The following is an 18469-nucleotide window of genomic DNA, read 5'->3' as shown; positions in this document are numbered from 1 at the left end:
CCGATTCAAGTGATTCTCCTGCCTTAGCCTCTCTAGTAGCTGGGATTACAGGCATGCATCACCACAACCAGCTAATTTTGTATTTTTAGTAGAGACAGGGTTTCTCCATGTTGGTCAGGGCTGGTCTTGAACTCCAGACCTCAGGTGATTGGCCTGCCTCCGCCTCCCAAAGTGCTGGGATTACAGGCGTGAGCAACTGTGCCCAGCATCCTTTGCCTTTCTAATAATTAATAATAATGATATAAATGCAGGTTGAGCTGAAACGGAGAAAGAATTTTGTTCTGTCTGCAGGAAGTGCAATGCAATCTCCATTTTCCTTTTGCTGACAAGCGGGCCTGGATGCCCCAGTGCCTTTTCGTATATCAAAAGAATATTGAACTAATTATATTGAAGCACAAGTTATCCTTTCATCGGTCAATTTGTCTGGGTGAACTATTCTCACACATTTATTCTGGACATCTAAAAGATAAGACATCTAACAGTCCATCTCTAATATTACAGCTGCTGCTCATTTTGTTACCCTAAAGTGATAATCTGAAATCAGGCCATTTGAATGCAATTATTAGGTACCAAAGCACTATCTTCCATCAGAGCAGTGAAAGGAATCCAAACTCCGTCCCTCAAGTCAGTAAACAGGAACAATGGGTCCCATATTTACATGACAGTGCCTGGTTTACCAAGCATATTTACTTTCACTTCTTATTTTGAGTATCACATTCTACAGCTCTGTTGGGTATGGGGCGGGGGCAGGTAAGATAAATTCCTCTTTTAGGAGAAGGAATTTGAGGCTCAGATCACTGCTCAAAGATCTAACATAGAATGAAACAAGACTTGAATGTTTAAACTCTTTTATAGATTGAAATTTCCCCCACTCCTTCCCTTCTTCCTTGTGTTCAATAACCAACTTTCAGAGTATTCTCTCAAGTTATTTGAACATGTCAGCACATGACTCAGACTTTGTCTTCACTCCAAGTTCTATCTTTATTCCATATGCCTAGCATTAAATATCCCCGGCCTCTCAGTCCCTTGATCTACTCCATCTCAATGACCTTCACTCCATCCTCCTCCAGGCCCCTGCTTCCTCCCGTGATTATTCTAGAACTTGCCATCTCCCAAAGCCCTTCTAACTTTGACATATTGAATTAAAACCTTCCAGTCCTAACTAGTCTTTCACAACACCAGCTTCTCCACCTTTTCAAGACCTCTAGGCCCATAACCCTCTCCTTTCCCTTTATGTACTATTGACTACCTGCTTTCTTTTGTATCCAACTTAGATCCAGCGATCCACCTATGCACTGACTTTGAGCCAATACTCTTTTTTTGAGGTTAAGTATCTATTTTAACTGAGAAGTAAAAATTGTATATATTTTTGGTATACAATCTGATGTTTTGACTTAGGTATACATTGAGGAATGGCTCAATCAAATTAGCATATACATTACCTCACATATTTATTTTTGGTGGTAAGAACACTTAAAATCCATTATCACATTGATTTTCGAGTATACAATCCATTATTATTATTATTAATTATAGTTGTTAACTATAGTTATCATATTGAACAACAGATCTCAAATTTGTTCCTCCTATCTAACTGAAATTTTGTATCCTTTGACAAACGTCTTTCCAATGCCCCCACTCCTCACCCCTAGATTCTGGTAACCACCATTCTACTCTTTGCTTCTATGAATTTGACTTATTTAGATTCCACATGTAAGTGAGTACATGTGGTTATATATCTTTCTGTGCCTGGCTTATTGCACATAACATAATGTCCTCTAAGTTCATCCATGTTGTTGCAAATGACAAGATTTCCATTTTTTTGAGACTAAATAGTATTCCATCATGTGTGTATACCACATTTTCTTTTTTTTCCTCTTTTTAATATATTTATTATACTGTGAGTTCTAGGGTACATATGCAGAACGTGCAAGTTTGTTACATAGGTATACACGTGCCATGGTGGTTTGTTGCATCCATCACCCTGTTATCTACATTAGGTATTTCTCCTAATGCTATCCCTCTCCAATATCCCCACCCCCTGCTATCTCTCCGCTAACCCTTCACCCCCTGACAGGCCCCAGTGTGTGATGTTTCCCTCCCTGTGTCCCTGTGTTCTCATTGCTCAACACCCACTTATGAATGAGAACATGCGGTGTTTGGTTTTCTGTTCTTGTGTCAGTTTGCTGAGAATGAGGTTTCCAGCTTCATCCATGTCCCTACAAAGGACATGAACTCATCCTTTTTTATGGCTGCATAGTATTCCATGGAGCCACATTTTCTTTATCCAGTCTATCATTGATGGCATTTGGGTTGGTTCCAAGTCTTTGCTACTGTGAACATTGCCACAATAAACATACGTGTGCATGTGTCTTTATAAATAATTCTGGTATACTACATTTTCTTTATTCAATTGTCCACTGATGGACTCAAGTTGATTTCATCTCTTGGCTATTGTGAAAAATATTTCCATGAATATGGGAATGCAGATATCCCAACTGCATTATAGCCATTATAAATCAATGATCACCAACCTTATCAAAGTGCTGTTTCTTAATGACCTTTCTATATTTCCTTAATCATATCCTCCTAAAATTCTTTAGATTAATTATTTCTAAGTTTTCCCACACACTATAAAAACTTTTGACACTCCAGAGTACCCACTTCCTCAGCGATTGGTTTTACACCCTACTTCACAAAGAGAAGAGAAGCCATCAGAAGTCCCTTCAAATCTTCACAAGTGAAATCAATAGACATATCTGCCCCGACATCTCTTTCCCTTCTTTCCTCCTATTTTGACAAAAGGTATCTCTCCTTTACCACCACCTGTGCTCTTATTCTTTCCTTTCCTGCTACTTCAGGAATTGCTTCATTAAAAATAACCCCATTGTGATGGTTAATCAGTACAAAAAATAGAAAAAAATGAAAAAGACCTACTATTTGTTAACACAAGGAGACTATAGTAAAAAATAATTTAATTGTATGTCTAAAAATAATGAAAACAGAATAACTGAACTCTTCAAAACACAAAGGATAAATGCTGGAGGTGATGGAAACCCCATTTACCCTGACTGATGTAATTACTATGCATTGAACGCCTGTATCAAAATACCTCATGTAACCCATAAGTATATACCTACTATATGTACACACAAGAATTAAAAACAAAATATTAATAAATAAAAAACAATAACCCCACTGTGTCCCACAGTGTCAGCAGTGTCAGTCTCTTCCCTCTCTTAAATGTCCCCTCCCTCTTGAAGCCAATGAACATAAATAAAGCTTCATTTCACATCTCTGCTTCTTTTCATAGCCATGCTTCTTTAAAAAATAAAATTAAATAAATAATAAAATGTCTACTCCCTTTTGACTCACTTCTAAACCCACTGCACTCTGGTTTATATCCCTAACCCTTTGCTTAAACAGCTCCTGCCAAGGTCAAGGCTTTATAAAAGACTATTTGCAGTTGTCACCTTATGTGCTGTATCAGAAACTACAGCTATTGATTACCTACACCTTCCTTCTTAAGACATTCATTTATTCTTGCTTCCACGGTACCAGTCATCCCTGATTTTCAGCCTGTACCACCAGCCATTCCTCAATTTCTCAACGCTTTCCTCAGCACTTACAAAACAGGTTCCTTTGTGAGTGAGCACAGCTCCAAGGGTTATCATCGGTAACCTGAAAACTCCAAATACTATAACTTTTTATCCCAGCTGTCTCTCTTAAGGGTTGGAACCATTTGTACAACTGCCTACAAAGTCTCTATTTGAATGTTCCAGGCAGTTTCAATTCAACATTTTCAAAGCTGGCTCATCATCTTCAAACACGGATAGCCTCAAAAAGTCCCCTTGTCTTCCAGGGCTCCCTACATTAATGAAAAGCACCATCACCCACCCAGTTGACCAAGTTAAAAATGCTCCCCCTCTCTTTTCCTTACTTAACCTAGACCCAGTGGATTTATTACTTAAGGTATGGTTTTGCCAGTCCCCTTGCTTCTTGAGTATTTCTTCCCTGTCAACTTTCATATTCAAACACCAAATACTGAGTCTTCTGTTTTTTTTAAAGTATCTCAGGTTATGACCATTTACGTAATATTTTGAAAAAATAAAATCATAGAGATGGAGAACAAACAAATTAGTGGTTGCCAAGGGTTAGAGATCATGGATGTTAGAGGATGAGAGAGAGGTCTTACTGTAAAGAGCTAGCACAAGAAACATCTTTGCGGTGAGAGAGCTGTTCTGTCTCTTGATTGCAGTGGTGGTTACATGAATCCACACATATAGTAAAATGGCATAGAACTATACATACACATTAGAACCATGTCAGTCTCTTGGTTCTGATATTGTACTACAGTCACATAAGATATAACCATTGAAGAAAACCATTTAAAGGGTACATAAGACCTTTCTGTACTATCTTAGCAACTTCTTGGGAGTCCATAATTATTTCAAAATTACAACCTAAATAAATATACATCTCAAATATCCACCAATGCTACTTTAGTCCGAGACAGTTTCCTCTCTCACCTGGATGACATACTTTGCACCCTCTCCCATCTTTTCCCCATTAATGTATTCTTTCGATTATAACAGACGTAATCTTTCTAGGATGACAACCTGATCATGTTCTACCGCTGGGCAAAACTCCTAGAGCTCCCTATTGTCATTAGGATGTACTTCGCAAATTGTAGGCTGAGAAGCCACGGAGTGCCACAGAAAACTCACAGGAGCACAGCAGGATATTTTAAGTGTTCAAGGGAAATGAAGGATACTTGACATTTATTAGGCATCACAAGAACTTCTAACTCGAGGTCGTTCACAGTTTCAACCTTAGAACACAATACCTTCCTTTCAATGTTAGTGTATCTTTGTGAAGCTGGGTTTTTTTGGCAGTTGGTACAATTTCAAAGAACTGCAAAAAATTAATGAGGAACAGAAAATGAGGGTGATTTTATCTAATTGCAAAGTTTGAGAAGTAGTCACTGTGATGATTTAAGAATCAAATAAAAATATTGCCTTTTGTTTAGATTTTCATGTATTGTTTTTTTCAAATGGCCACTAAATGTGTTACAACAAAAATACTTCATTAAGTTGTTTGGATCTAACTACTTAATAAACAGTGTTGTCAGTATGTTTTTTCAACTATGGGAATCATAAAAAAAAAAATCGTTAAAACCTTAAGAACATCTTGAAATGAGAAAGTGTAGGATCCACCACCTTAGAATAAAGTCTGAAGTCTTTTATAAAACATGCACAGAGCTTCGTGACCCGACCTCTCTACTGAATTTTCTGGCCTGCATGCTAGCATCTTCTCTTCCCATTACTTATGGTGAATTACTTGCAAGCTCCAGAACAAGTATGCCCTCCTCTAAACACTGCTTCAAAACACACACACAAACCTACTTAAAATATTTTATTGGAATCTTTCCTTAATCTTGCAAGACCAATTCAATGCCCTTTCTTTGCACTATTACTCCATTTTTCTTTTTTTCTTTTTTTTCTTTTTCTTTTTTGAGAAAGAGTTTCACTGTTGTTGCCCAGGCTGGAGTGCAATGGTGCAATCTTGGTTGGCTTACCACAACCTCTGCCTCCTAGGTTCAAGTGATTTTTCCTGCCTCAGCCTCCTGAGTAGCTGGGATTACAGGCATGCGCCACCATGCCCAGCTAATTTTGTATTTTTAGTAGAGATGGGGTTTCTCCACGTTGGTCAGGCTGGTCTCAAACTCCAGACATCAGGTGATCCACTCGCCTTGTCCTCCCAAAGTGCTGGGATTACAGGTGTAAATCACCGTGCCCGGCCTATTACTCCATTTTATACTTTTTTTTCAGCACTCCTTATGCTAGATGTGAATTCGGCTGTTTTTTGTCTGTCCCTCCCCTACTACCCTACGAGGGCTCCTGAAGAGCAAAGATGAATAATCCCGCGGCGTCATCAGAGGTTAACACAGTGCATGCACATTAGTAGGGACTCAATAAATACTGTTGAATTAATGCTCAGGTGAGCACTTTTATCTCAAACTGTTTACCAGCGTGGAGACTTATTTCTTTCATATCATTTGTATTTACCTCCTTCTTTCTCATACAAACCACACTCGCCCACGAATGTGATATAGAACTAGGTGAGCTGGGTGTCATGCTAGAGTCGCAGAGAGACCGTCACAGGGTTCAGCAATGAAGGCTGCACCTTGCTGACTTTCTCTGAACAACAAACAAGCAATTTGAGGAAAAGCAAAGTTACCTACACCACCCCCACCACACACACACACACACACACACACACACACACACACACACACACAGCCTGCCTTAAAATGCTGCTGATTATCATGGAGGTGCTGGTGTGAGAAGCAATCCCTGAGGGACCAATGTCCCCTGAGCATTACACATCAAAGACACCCTGGTGAGCATGGTGCAGTAGGAACTAGAAAATGAGATGTCACAGACTGCTCCCATCACCTGGGCTGATGAATAAATTAGACTCTTGCTAATCATGGGACGTGTACTGTGTACATGAATCAACGTATGCTGATAGCTTAAAGAGATTGTGCCAGTATGGTGGTACGTGTATGCCTCAGGTCATCAAAAATCTTTGTCTCTGGTCCTCTTTCTCTAGCTTCCTCCTAAAAAGCATCCTCCTTGGGAGGCCGAGGCAGGCAGATCACAAGGTCAGGAATTCGAGACCAGCCTGGCCAACACAGTGAAACCCTTTCTCTACTAAAAATTCAAAAATTAGCCAGGTATGATGGCACATGCCTATAGTCCCAGCTACTCGGGAGGCTGAGGCGGGAGAATCACTTGAACCCAGGAGGCAGAGGTTGCAGTGAGCCAAGACCACACCATTGCACTCTAGCCTCAAAACAAAACAAAAAAAGTGTCTTCTTAGTTTAAGAATAAGCAAATGCTACTTTTATAGGGTACCTATGCCAAAAGCACATCCACCAGTCATCCCCACAGCAGTTGTTGGAAGTTCCAGTAAGACATCTCAGAGTCCCTGTTGCTGAATTTGCAGGGGTGGATACTTCAGGTATTTGTTTTAGCTACTAGTCCTGGAGCATTTGCTCTGTGCTAAAGGCTAATTCTTTTTTTTTTTTTTTTTTGAGATAGAGTCTTGCTCTGTCAACCAGGCTGGAGTGCAGTGGCCTGATTTCGGCTCACTGCAACCTCTGCCTCCTGGGTTCAAGGGATTCTCCTGTCTCAGCCTCCAAAGTAGCTGTAATTACAGGCACCCACCATTGCACCTGGCTAATTTTTGTATTTTTAGTAGAGACGAGGTTTCACCATGTTGGCCAGTCTGGTCTCTGACTCTTGACCTCAAGTGATCTGCCTGCCTCAGCCTCCCCAAGTGCTGGGATTACAGGTATGAGCCACAGCTCTCGGCCACTAATGGCTATCTTATATTCTCTTCTTAAATCTTCACAACAGTCTTGGAATTTATCCTCATTTTGCAGATGGAGAAATTGAGGCTCATATGGCTTAAGTAATGTGCCTAAGATTTCATGGGTAGGAAGTAACAGAGTCAGGATTCAAATTAAGGTCTCCCAGAGTCCAAAGACTTGCTAAGCTATAGCGACCACTGTAAGGTTCACGTAAGCTTAGACACTAACTTGCTGCTGGAAGTTTCCATCAAGGTGAGTGGGGAAGAGTCAGGTACAGATAAAGGATGTAATGCAAAGCCTTCCTCCAAGCCAGTCTGGGAATCCATAGTTAATGAGACCCAGTAATTCTTGTGCCCAGGAGGAAGGTCTTGAAAGATAAAGAAATTGCCCACAGGCAGAAGTCTGAGCCTTCTGGCTCCTTTTATTAGAGATACAACGGTATCCAGTAGCTGTAGAACTCTGCTTACAAGAATGCATCCTGCCACGGGGTGCTGAGGATGGAACTGGAGTAGGTAAGCCTGGATGCTGCACAGAAAAAGGCTGCCTGGCCAGTAGGTCTGCAGCAGCTGTTGGTGGCACTGATTGGTACCTGAGGCTTAATGAACCCCACCTTCACTGCCTTTGTCTTGATTCCAGCACTCCCTTTCTCTCCCTTAAATTACTGCCACAGTTTTCTAACCCATCTCTCTTTCTTCCTTTCTCCCATTCCTCAGGCTGCTGACAGAGCAATTCTAAATGTATATCTGTGCATGTTAGCCTCATGTTTCAAAGCCTTCATTGTTTTCTTTTTGCCCCCATCAGGCAAGGCACAGGTTCCAACCTGCTTAACATGAACCCATGGCAAACTCTGCTAATCACACATGGTACAATTGTCCTCTGAGCCAAAACATGACCACATTAGTGCATCAGCATCTAAAAAAAAAATGAATGAATTGTAAAGGAGCACATTACATTTGAAAGGAATAGCATATAAGATATCTTTATATTTAAGATGCATCACATGTAGTAAGGTTAAGTTTTTTTACAGATTTTTCTTTCAATCATATATTTTTATCTATATTTCTGGCTAGGTTTATTGAGTGAGTGTCAAACTAAAATGTATTTGTTCACATGTATTAAGGTCAAAAATGTAAAAACACAACAACAAAGAAAAAACACTGTTCTAAATGGCTAGCTAGTGATATTCTGCCAATTAACTAGACTTTAAAAATTGGTTGAAATCCACGTGCTATCTCAAATTGTTTTCATTGTTGGCTTGAAGCTGCTCACCAACCTTCTGCCCTACTATCAGTACTATTCAAAATACACCCAGCCAGGCGTATTTGGTGGCTCACACCTGTAATACCAGCATTTGGGGAGGCTGAGGCAGGTGGATTGCCTGAGGTCAGGAGTTCGAGACCTGATTGGCAAACATGGCGAAACTCGTCTTTACTACAAGTACAAAAATTAGCCAGGCGTGGTTGTGCCCACCTGTAGTCCCAGCTGCTAGGGAGGCTGAGGCAGGAGAATCGCTTGAACCCAGGAGGCGGAAGAGTTGCAGTGAGCCAAGATCACGCCACTGCACTCCAGCCTGGGCAACAGAGTGAGACTCCATCTTAAAGAAGAAAAGAAAAAGCCACCCAAAACACATGAAGATGTATAGTTCCAGGCTTTCTCCTGTCTTCTGACTGCGCATCTGCCTAAGGTGGTTCCCTCCTTACTGCCTTGAAGCCTATGTTCAACACTTCTTCCCTTCCAGCATGCCTTTCTAAGCATGGCTTTTCCTCCTCTCCTTCCCCACCTTGGCCAGGTCAATGTAATGTAAGTTCCCCTTCCCTACACTCATGGAGCATCCGTGGCATTTCTCAAGGCACATGTCACTGTGGTTATTTGCCTTTCGGTCAGTCTCCCTCAAAGATACCATGAATTCCTTGAGGGAAGGGATCAATATTGTCCTCCTTCTATCCCCAGGAAACAGTGCAGGGCCTAACTGGTAGGAGTTTAGAGATCAGTAAACATTTTTTTGAATGAATAAGCTGCAGGTACCCCATATCACAGATCCAGTCTCCCTTTCTTCCTTGGCCAAGATTTGGAGCACAATATTTGAAGTCCTAAGGGCTTTTTCTCCATTTCTCCTAATCTACCCAATCATAACAATTGCTATCAGTTTAAAGATACCGTGTCAGTCTGTCCATAGGAGTGGGTGAGCAAGTAGGCCCATTTTCAGACACTCCTCCTGACAAAAGCTGGACAATTGCTCTGTAGAAATGGTAGCTAACTATGGTTTGTAACTCACAGAAGTCAGTTCAGTAATGGCATGGGAGCAAAGAGGTAAAATACTGTAAACGTACCAGTTTGATAGCAATAAAGCTATCATTTTTAGAATTGGAAGATCAATTTTAAGTAATCAACACTAAAGATGATCTTTGAATTGGCACCGAATGGCCCAGAAAAAAAAAAATGTTTGCTGAATATCCTTCTCCACTTCTATCTATTCAGGGAGACCTTGATCAAAAATTTGGATTAAGCAAGGGATGTACGTGGGCTGGGGGGTAAGGGGGGGTGCAGGTTCATGCCTCTCACCAATGCTTTCAGCCTTTAAATGGCTGAAATTGACAAACATGAATATGGGGCTTAATCCTATTCTCATCTTTTGAGCCAACCAGGAATGTTCTGAAGAAAAAGTATCTTTTAACACACTTGGTTGAAGCTGGTTTTTAATGACTCAGGTCATGTATATCTGGACCTAATAATGAAGGGTGAATATCTTACTTCATAAGGAATACTGTAGGCAGAGTAAAAAGCCACTAGAATTCCCAGAAGAAGGAAGAATTTTTTTTGACTGGAGAACTAGTTTGCCTTAACCACTCCCTCTATGCAGCAGAAAGCAAAAATGGATCCACCTCTCTTTATGCATTGAACTGCCATCCTGATCTCTGGCCATGTCTAAAACCATGGATGAGGCCAGATGCGGTGGCTCACGCCTGAAATCCCAGCTCTTTGGGAGGCCAAGGTGGGCAGATCTCGAGGTCAAGAGACTGAGGTCATCCTGGTAAACATGGTGAAATCCCATCTCTACTAAAAATACAAAAATTAGCTGGGCATGGTGGTACATGCCTGTAGTCCTAGATACTTGGGAGGTTGAAGCAGGAGAATCACTTTAAACCCAGGAAGTGGGTTGCAGTGAGCAGAGATCCTGCCACTGCACTCACTCCAGCCTGGGCAACAGAGTGAGACTCTGTCTCAAAAATAAATTAATTGATTAATTAAAATAAAAACATGGACGATTCTTTCCCCATTTTATCCTATGGACACATACTCTGGGAATCCAGTCATTACACTGGTACCTATATTTAAGCCATCCCAATTCAAACTCACGAAGACCAAAATCTAAGACCATTTATTTAAATATTCTTCCCATCATTTTTTTTCTTCTTCCCCAGAAATACTAGAGCAGGATTTCTCAACCTCTACACAACTGAAAGTACATTGGATAATTATTTGCTGGAGAAGGCTGTCCTGACCATTGTAAGGTATTTAGCAGCATCCCAGATCCCTGGTTTCTACCCACTAGATGCCAGAAGCACCCCCAACAAACACCACTACCAGCTGGACACCAACAATCTCCCCAAACACAACTGCTACGTGTCCGCTTAGGAAGCAATATTATCCTTGACTGAAAATAATTTTTCTAGCTCCTGTCTGTCCTAGACCAATTAAATGTAAATACCTGGAGAAACATCCAAGCATTGTTTTTTTTTTTAACTCTGCATGTAATTCTAATATCCAGCCACTTCTTTGCATATTGGATCAGCATTGTACCTAACTCAACTCTGGTTCTGCCCTCTGTTGAGATTTGTATATCTATACCACAGGGTGGAATGCCAAACTTGGAAACAAAAAGGGGAAAGAAAAAGAGGTTTGTGATGAGGAAACTGAAACTGCTAATTTTTTCCATCATAAACCAGGAGGTAGATTTAGACTAAATAACTCAAAGCAAAAGCTTAACAGGAAGATTGGCTTCCTCAGCCAGTTACCCAGTTACTCAAAATGAAGTGGTATCCCTTTTACAGCACTCTGACGTAGGCTGGAATCCAAAGAAGCAATACCCAAGCTGTCAAATTTAGGCAAAGCCCACAATTTCCTGAGCCTGTTCACTGGAATTTCAATTCCTCTAAGAAAAAGAGGTTGTATGGTTAAAAAGGTATGGCTAAATATTGTTAAATAGTGTAATATTAATAAAGGTCTGTGGTAAGGAGTCCTGTGTAACTTTGGGCTTTCCATATGCAGGTCTATATCATTTGGGAAGCAGGTGGGCAAAGTCAAGGATACAGCCTCTAGAATCACACTTGCCTGTGACAGGTCCTACTCTATTACAAATTAACTCTTTTACCATGCACAAGCTGTGTAAATGGAGAGATAATAGCAATGCCTACTGCACAGGATTCCTGTAAGCATCAGTTGGAATAATTTCTATACCAGATAAAATGCAATGCTAATCATTTAAGATTTCAATGTTAGCAATTAACTTATCACTGTTGTGATTATTATTGCTTCTTTGACTGTGGGAGTCATCATAGGAAAAAAATAGGTATTCTTTTTTTTCCAGACAACATCTTTTAATATTACATTGAACTAGAGTTCTCTGTAATATACATTTAAAAATGCTGATTTAGGCCCAGTGCTGTGGCTCACACCCGTAATCCCAGAAGTTTGGGAGGCTGAAGCGGACGGATCACGACGTCAAGAGATCGAGACAATCCTGGCCAGCATGGTGAAACCCCGTCTCTACTGAAAAATACAAAAATTAGCTGGGCATGGTGGCGCACGCCTGTAGTCCCAGCTACTCAGGAGGTTGAGGCAGGAAAATTGTTTGAATCTGGGAGGCAGAGGCTGCAGTGAGCCGAGATTGTGCCACTGTGCTCCAGCCTGGCACCTGGTGATGGAGCGAGACTCTGTCTCAAAAAAAAAAAATGCTGATTTAGACTAATTTACACCATACTAATGGAAATCTAGTCCTTGTAAGGCATGATATCAAGATTACACCTGGAATCAAAAGGCTGAAGGCTTCTTTCAAGTTCAAACACAAGCCCCTGGAGTGGGGCAAGGGTGGGCTTCTCTCTAAACTCCACTTGGCTGTAAGCTCCTTGAGGGCAGGAATGTTGTTCATCACAGGATAAACTTCCCGTGTACAATATCTGGCACATCTAGATGCCTAATACATACTCTTGAATGACTGCTGCATAAAGACTACATCTCATTCATCCTCGTAGAACCATTCACCCATCTCCAGCACCATCCATTTAGCCAAGTAGCTTTACCACAAAACCTATTATTTGTGTGAAACACATGAAGGAAGTATCAGGACAGCAGAGGAGGGCTGAGATCTCTACAGCTCTGAAATAAATATGCAAGGCAGCCAGGCAATTAGACTTGGCTTACCAAGATTTGATTTACGCTCAACTTTCAGGTGCATATTTAGAGCTCAAAGGGAGATGCGACGTAAGCCACAAACCACTTGTTCTGCAACCAGCAGGGAAAACCACTCAATATGGAACCACCGCTTGTGACATAGTGACCACCATTACCAGAATCTCCCCTTTGGCCTGACTCTTCAGATCCAATGAGTACCATAGTTATCCTATTAAAATCACCTTTGAAGAAATTGCTAAATTTACAGCAGCTACTGATGATCTCACAGTTAGGAAAAAATAAACAGAAATTAAAACACAAAAAGGCATTGGAAACACAGGAAAAACCTTTGCACTAACTGGCTTTGAAATTATCATGAGAATAAAAAAAATAATTCCTAGTAAACAATCAGAATCTGAAGTGGAGGAGGCAACCAACATTCTGAAGTGCCTTTAGGAAGCTCCTGCAAAATTATAAGCAGTATATACTTGATATCTAAGTTATTTCTCACCACAATTGCATGAGGCATTTAATGTCATCTCAGTTTTACAGATGAGAAAACTGAGTCTCAGAGAGATTGAAACCTGCCCATAGTCAAAGGAAGCCCATTGGCATTTGGTAATAAATCAGGTAACTAGGCTGGGCGCGGTGGCTCGCGCCTGTAATCCCAGCACTTTGGTAGGCCAAGGCAGGTGGATCACGAGGTCAGGGGATCAAGACCATCCTGGCCAACATGGTGAAATCTTATCTCTACTAAAAATGCAAAAAATTAGCCGGGTGTAGTGGCATGCGCCTGTAGTCCCAGATACTTGGGAGGCTGAGGAAGGAGAATTGCTTGAACCTGGGAGGCGGAAGTTACAGTGAGCCACTGCACTCCAGCCTGGGCGACAGAGCAAGACTCTGTCTCAAAAAAAAAAAAAAAAAAAGAAGAGAGAGAGAGATCTTAAAAAAAAAAAAAATCAGGTAACTAAGAACCAGGGAGAGTCATGACAACATAGAGTTAGGGCTCATGTTAGGAAGTCCCAGAGACCAGCTTTTTAATTCCAGCTGTGCCACTTCCCAGTCCTGTAATGCGAACAATGTGCACTTAGTGTCCTTCTCATTTGTGACATGGGACAATAATAGTATTTCCCCTAAGAGTGTGGCTATGACTAGTTAATGACTAATGTATGTATAGTCTTAACAGAAAGTGAAAATAAATTACTTTGTTAGAATGATGATTTAGACCTCTAATGAAAAAAATTCAAGCCTAAGATAACTTAAATTTTACAAGGCATTCTCACAAAAATTGTATCTCATTGACCTAGTAGGTAGGGCAGACATCATTATCCCTTTCTACAGAGGAGGAAATTGAATATCTGAGAGGTCATTTCTATCCATGGAAAGATCACTGTTTGATTATTCACTTTTTACGCCCTCTATCCTTCACCCCTAACTCTGAGTGGGGTGGAGGAGGGGGTGTAGGTTATGTGGGGGCAGGAGGATGTATGTGTGCAATCTATTGGGTTTTTTGGTCATCTCTATATCACCAAATAATTGTACAGTTTATGGATAATGATTGGTGTTAAATTCTTTTTTTCTTTACCTTTTTTTTTGAGACAGAGTTTCACTCTTGTTGCCCAGGCTGGAGTGCAATGGTGTGATCTCGGCTCACCAAAACCTCCACCTCTTGGCTTCAAGCGATTCTCATGCCTCAGCCTCCTGGATAGCTGGGATTACAGACATGCGCTACCACGCCCAGCTAATTTTTGTATTATTAGTAGAGACAGGGTTTCTCCATGTTGGTCAGGCTGGTCTTGAACTCTTGACCCCAGGTAATCCGACCGCCTCAGCCTCCCAAAGTGTTGGGATTACAAGCATGAGCCACTGTGCCCGGCCCTGATTGGTGTTAAATTCTAAACCAATAAATGTATGAGTGAGTGAATGTGGCATACATGAATCTGCCCAAAATGAGAAAGCTAAAAAGAGGCTCCAGAATGAACAAAACCTGAATCTCTAGACTCCAGACCCCAAATCCTTCCCACTACCACATACTGTTTTTTCAAATGACAATATTTCACAGAATCATAGAATTTCAGAGATAAGAAGGATCTCGGACCACTTCAGCCAGCACTCCCATTTCACAGATGAACCAAAGGTTCAAAGAAGTTCCATTGGTTGACCAAAGTCACACAATTAGATAAGAGAGCTGGGTCAGCACCTGAGTTCCCTGACTCTAAGGTCAAAAGTGCTCCCACTGCACCCTGGCAAATTCATGAGTAGAAAACTCCCCAAAGCCTTTAGGTGGCAACTCAGGTTTGTGAGTGACAGTGTTCATGTCATGCACCCAAACCACTGCATGTGCACACACTGTTGCTTGGCTTATAAAGCAACATGAGAAGAGGCTTTAGCTGGGTTTTAATTAAAAAGGTTCTCATTGTTGTCACCAGCAGTGATTTGACCATGACTCTGTGAGCAGAAGCCAGCCTCTGTGTGCAAATGCAGGAGAAAAAAAGATGGCCTTAACCTAGTAAAATAAGGAGAGAACACTTTGGGAGGCCCAAGCAGGAGGATCACGAGGTCAGGAGTTTGAGACAAGCCTGACCAATATGGTGAAACCCTGTCACTACTAAAAATACAAAAATTAGTCAGGTGTGGTGCTGTGCACCTGTAGTCCCAACTACTCCGGAGGCTGGGGCAGGAGAATCACTTGAACCCAGCAGGCAGAGGTTGCAGTGAACTGAGATTATGCCACTGAACTCTAGCCTGGGCAACAGAGCAAGACTCTGTCTCAAAGAACAAAAATAAATAAATAAATAAAAATTAAAAAAAAAAGGAGAGACAGCTTCTTCCCAGTTTCTTTCTGAAGCTTCCAAATCACCCTGGGTTCCAGCCAGGAGGAGGGAACTGGTGGAAACTTGAGGTCTGGGCAGATCAGTAAGACTGGCTCTCCAGCATCAAAAAAAATGTAGCACTATGGTAGTCAGGCCTTTTTTTAATGATGAAAATGTCAAGTTTGTAATGTGCTGTGTCCATGTTAGCATAGAGCAAGACAGGCACACTGGAAATTGGCTGTGGACATGCTTTGTTGAAACATCAGTGTTTCAACCAAGTGACATACAGGAATGAAAAAGAATCAATTCACAACTGCCCCAGTGAGCCTGTCCTAGTTGGCTTTTGCTCTGATGAGCATCTGGACGAGAACATGTCTCTGGATGCATATTTGTATATGGGTTCATATACACATTATGACCAGAGTTCCACCTAATTCTTGTACATTGTAGGTGCCAAATCAATGTTTGTGGTATTTATGATTTCTCAGTTAAACCCATCCTGCACATTTTTCTTTATAGCACTTATTATACATGGAAATGTGCATGTGTTTAATTAATGTCAGTCTCTCCTATGACAGCAACTACTATATTTATTTTACTCATGATTGTATCACCTGCCATAAACATAGTGTTTATCTGTAGCTGGTGTTTAATAATTATTTGAGGATTAAATAAAAGAAGGAAGGAATAATTAGATGACCAGGGGCCTGACTTCTGGGTCGAACTCCATCATTTAATTAACCATTTGACTTTGGTTAACTCTTAAATGTAATTTTGGAGATAGAAAGGATCTTAGAAGTCAACTTATTGAATGATTGCAAACTTTGTTTTAGGAGTAGAATCCAAAGTAAAGCATACATGAAATCTTAACACAAAAGTGAATGCTAACCTTCTCTAGTATAACGGAGGTGTAGGGCTCAGAATCCCACATAATCACCTCTTTGCTACTCTCCCCACATTTCAGTGGTTTCTATGGCTACTTAATTAACCCTCAGGTTTTCAAATAACATAGGCTGAAAACTGCTGATCTACATCAACCCTATCATTTGATAAATGAGGATAGTAGAACGCAAAAGATGAGGGAGTCTACCTAATGTCACAAGACCAGTGCATGAAGAACTGAAATCAGTATCTAGAGGTCTTAATCCCCCATCCTCATTAGCAACCTTTTACTTCTCGACATGTCTAAAACAACCCCCCAGATGTTTACAAATGACTGTAAGGAAAAATGTTTGGAAACACGTTTTTAAAGCTCTGCAACACTCTACATTTGGAAGCTATACCAGGGGAGGTATCCAACAGAATGTTAGGAAGGAAAGCACTGGGGTCAGGTAAGTCAGTGTGTGGACTCCAGCTCCATCCTCACTGGATGGATGAGTTATAGAAATGCATTCAACCTCCTGATGTTCCCATCTGTAGAAGCTACTGCCCATCTCATGGAGGAGGTTATGAGGATTGAACATCCTCCCTTCATGGCACATGATAAGTGCTCACTAAAAGGATGCTACTGTTGAATATCCTCAATCTGTGGTTCCATTCATGGTACCTGTTATTTCAACAGCAATAGCAAACACATATGGATTATCTAACATGAACCAGAGATATCAAACTGCATTATTGCCACCACCCTGTGGTATTATGACTAGTTATCCTCCTAAGACTACACCTGACTATACCAGAGAGTTTTTTGCGTTCTCCAATTCATTTAAGTCCACAAATTCATTGTGTGTTTATGATAACAAGGCAGAGCAAAAATCACTCTAGGGATCTAGAAATGAATTCTGTATAAGTCATTCCCTCAAAGAGTTTCCAGTTAGGTGAGAAAAATATACAAGAATGAACTCTACTTCCAAATGATTTTGAATTAAAGAGGTGTTAGTGTAGAGAGCCATGGATATATCAAGGACATGGTGGTTAAGTGGAATGTGAAGACCTTAAGATAGTTTCAAAGAGGAAAGATTTGGACTAAGTCTTTTTTCCGATGAGTAGAATGTCAATAGTCCAAGAACAAGTATGGACCTGCTCAAGAAAAGGTTATTTTTTTCCCCAAATGTTTGAATGTATTTGAGTAGGATATTGGGTACATTCGCAGCATTTTCAAAACAACATTACTTATACTTGTGGTTAATTAAAATTATGACTATGAATGCAGATAAACCAGATTTTGAATCCCAGTCCAACCACTTCTAACTGTATGACATTGGACAAGTAACTCAACCTAGCTGAGGCTAGGTTAACCTATATCTGATGGTTATTAGAAGGTTTAAATGAGATAATGCATAGTAAGTATTAAGCCCCATGCCCAGCATATAAATAAGTACTCAATAAATATTATTTGATCCTCTCCTTGACATTGTTAACCTCTTGTGCAAAGAAAAAAAAATAAAGTGAAAAACAGCTTGTGGAAGGAACACAGACCCTTGACCCAGACACTTCTGCATATAGCAAGGGTTGCACCAATCAATGCCTGACTCCACAAAGCACAATGTGAACGAAAGGCAAGGACTATTTAGCCCAGGTCTTACCTGTATATTTTATATCTGGTTGTAAATCCTTGACGGTGTCTTTCCACAAAGGATAGGTAGCTCCTGGAGTGGTGGAAAGGCCCCCTGTCTGAAATAAGCCAATCAAATTCCTTGGAGACATGTTGGTCTGTCCCAGCTGGTTCCTGGTGGGAGGGCTGCACTGAGATACGGCCCCATATAAACAGGAAGTAGAGGAGCTCAACAAACCTCCAGTTCATGCTTTTCTGCCGGCCTTTTTCCTCTCATTCTTGCTCCATTCTGTGGAGTCCTATAGAAGAAATAATAAAAGAGAGAGAGAGAAAAAAAAAAAGAGAGAAAGCGAAAGAGAGAGGAGGAGAGGGGGAGAGGAGTAAAAGAAAGAA

The 18469-nt window shown here is 40.8% G+C and overlaps 1 protein-coding gene across 2 annotated transcripts in view; it reads right to left on the bottom strand.

The window, feature by feature from the left end:
* Positions 1-18469, bottom strand: part of BRINP1 (BMP/retinoic acid inducible neural specific 1) — a 201788-nt gene that overhangs the window by 129058 nt on the left and 54261 nt on the right. For both annotated transcript variants that reach the window (XM_012458252.2, XM_064378504.1), the window contains exon 2: positions 18108-18375. In XM_012458252.2, the coding sequence (XP_012313675.1) occupies positions 18108-18325 (218 nt within the window). In that variant the 5' untranslated portion in view covers positions 18326-18375. The remainder of the gene's footprint in view (positions 1-18107; positions 18376-18469) is intronic.

The sequence above is a fragment of the Aotus nancymaae genome, unplaced genomic scaffold, assembly GCF_030222135.1.
Source record: "Aotus nancymaae isolate 86718 unplaced genomic scaffold, 86718_ANA_hifiasm-v0.15.2.pri h1tg000003l, whole genome shotgun sequence".
NCBI lineage: Eukaryota > Metazoa > Chordata > Mammalia > Primates > Aotidae > Aotus > Aotus nancymaae.
This window is presented reverse-complemented; position numbering and strand designations above follow the sequence as displayed.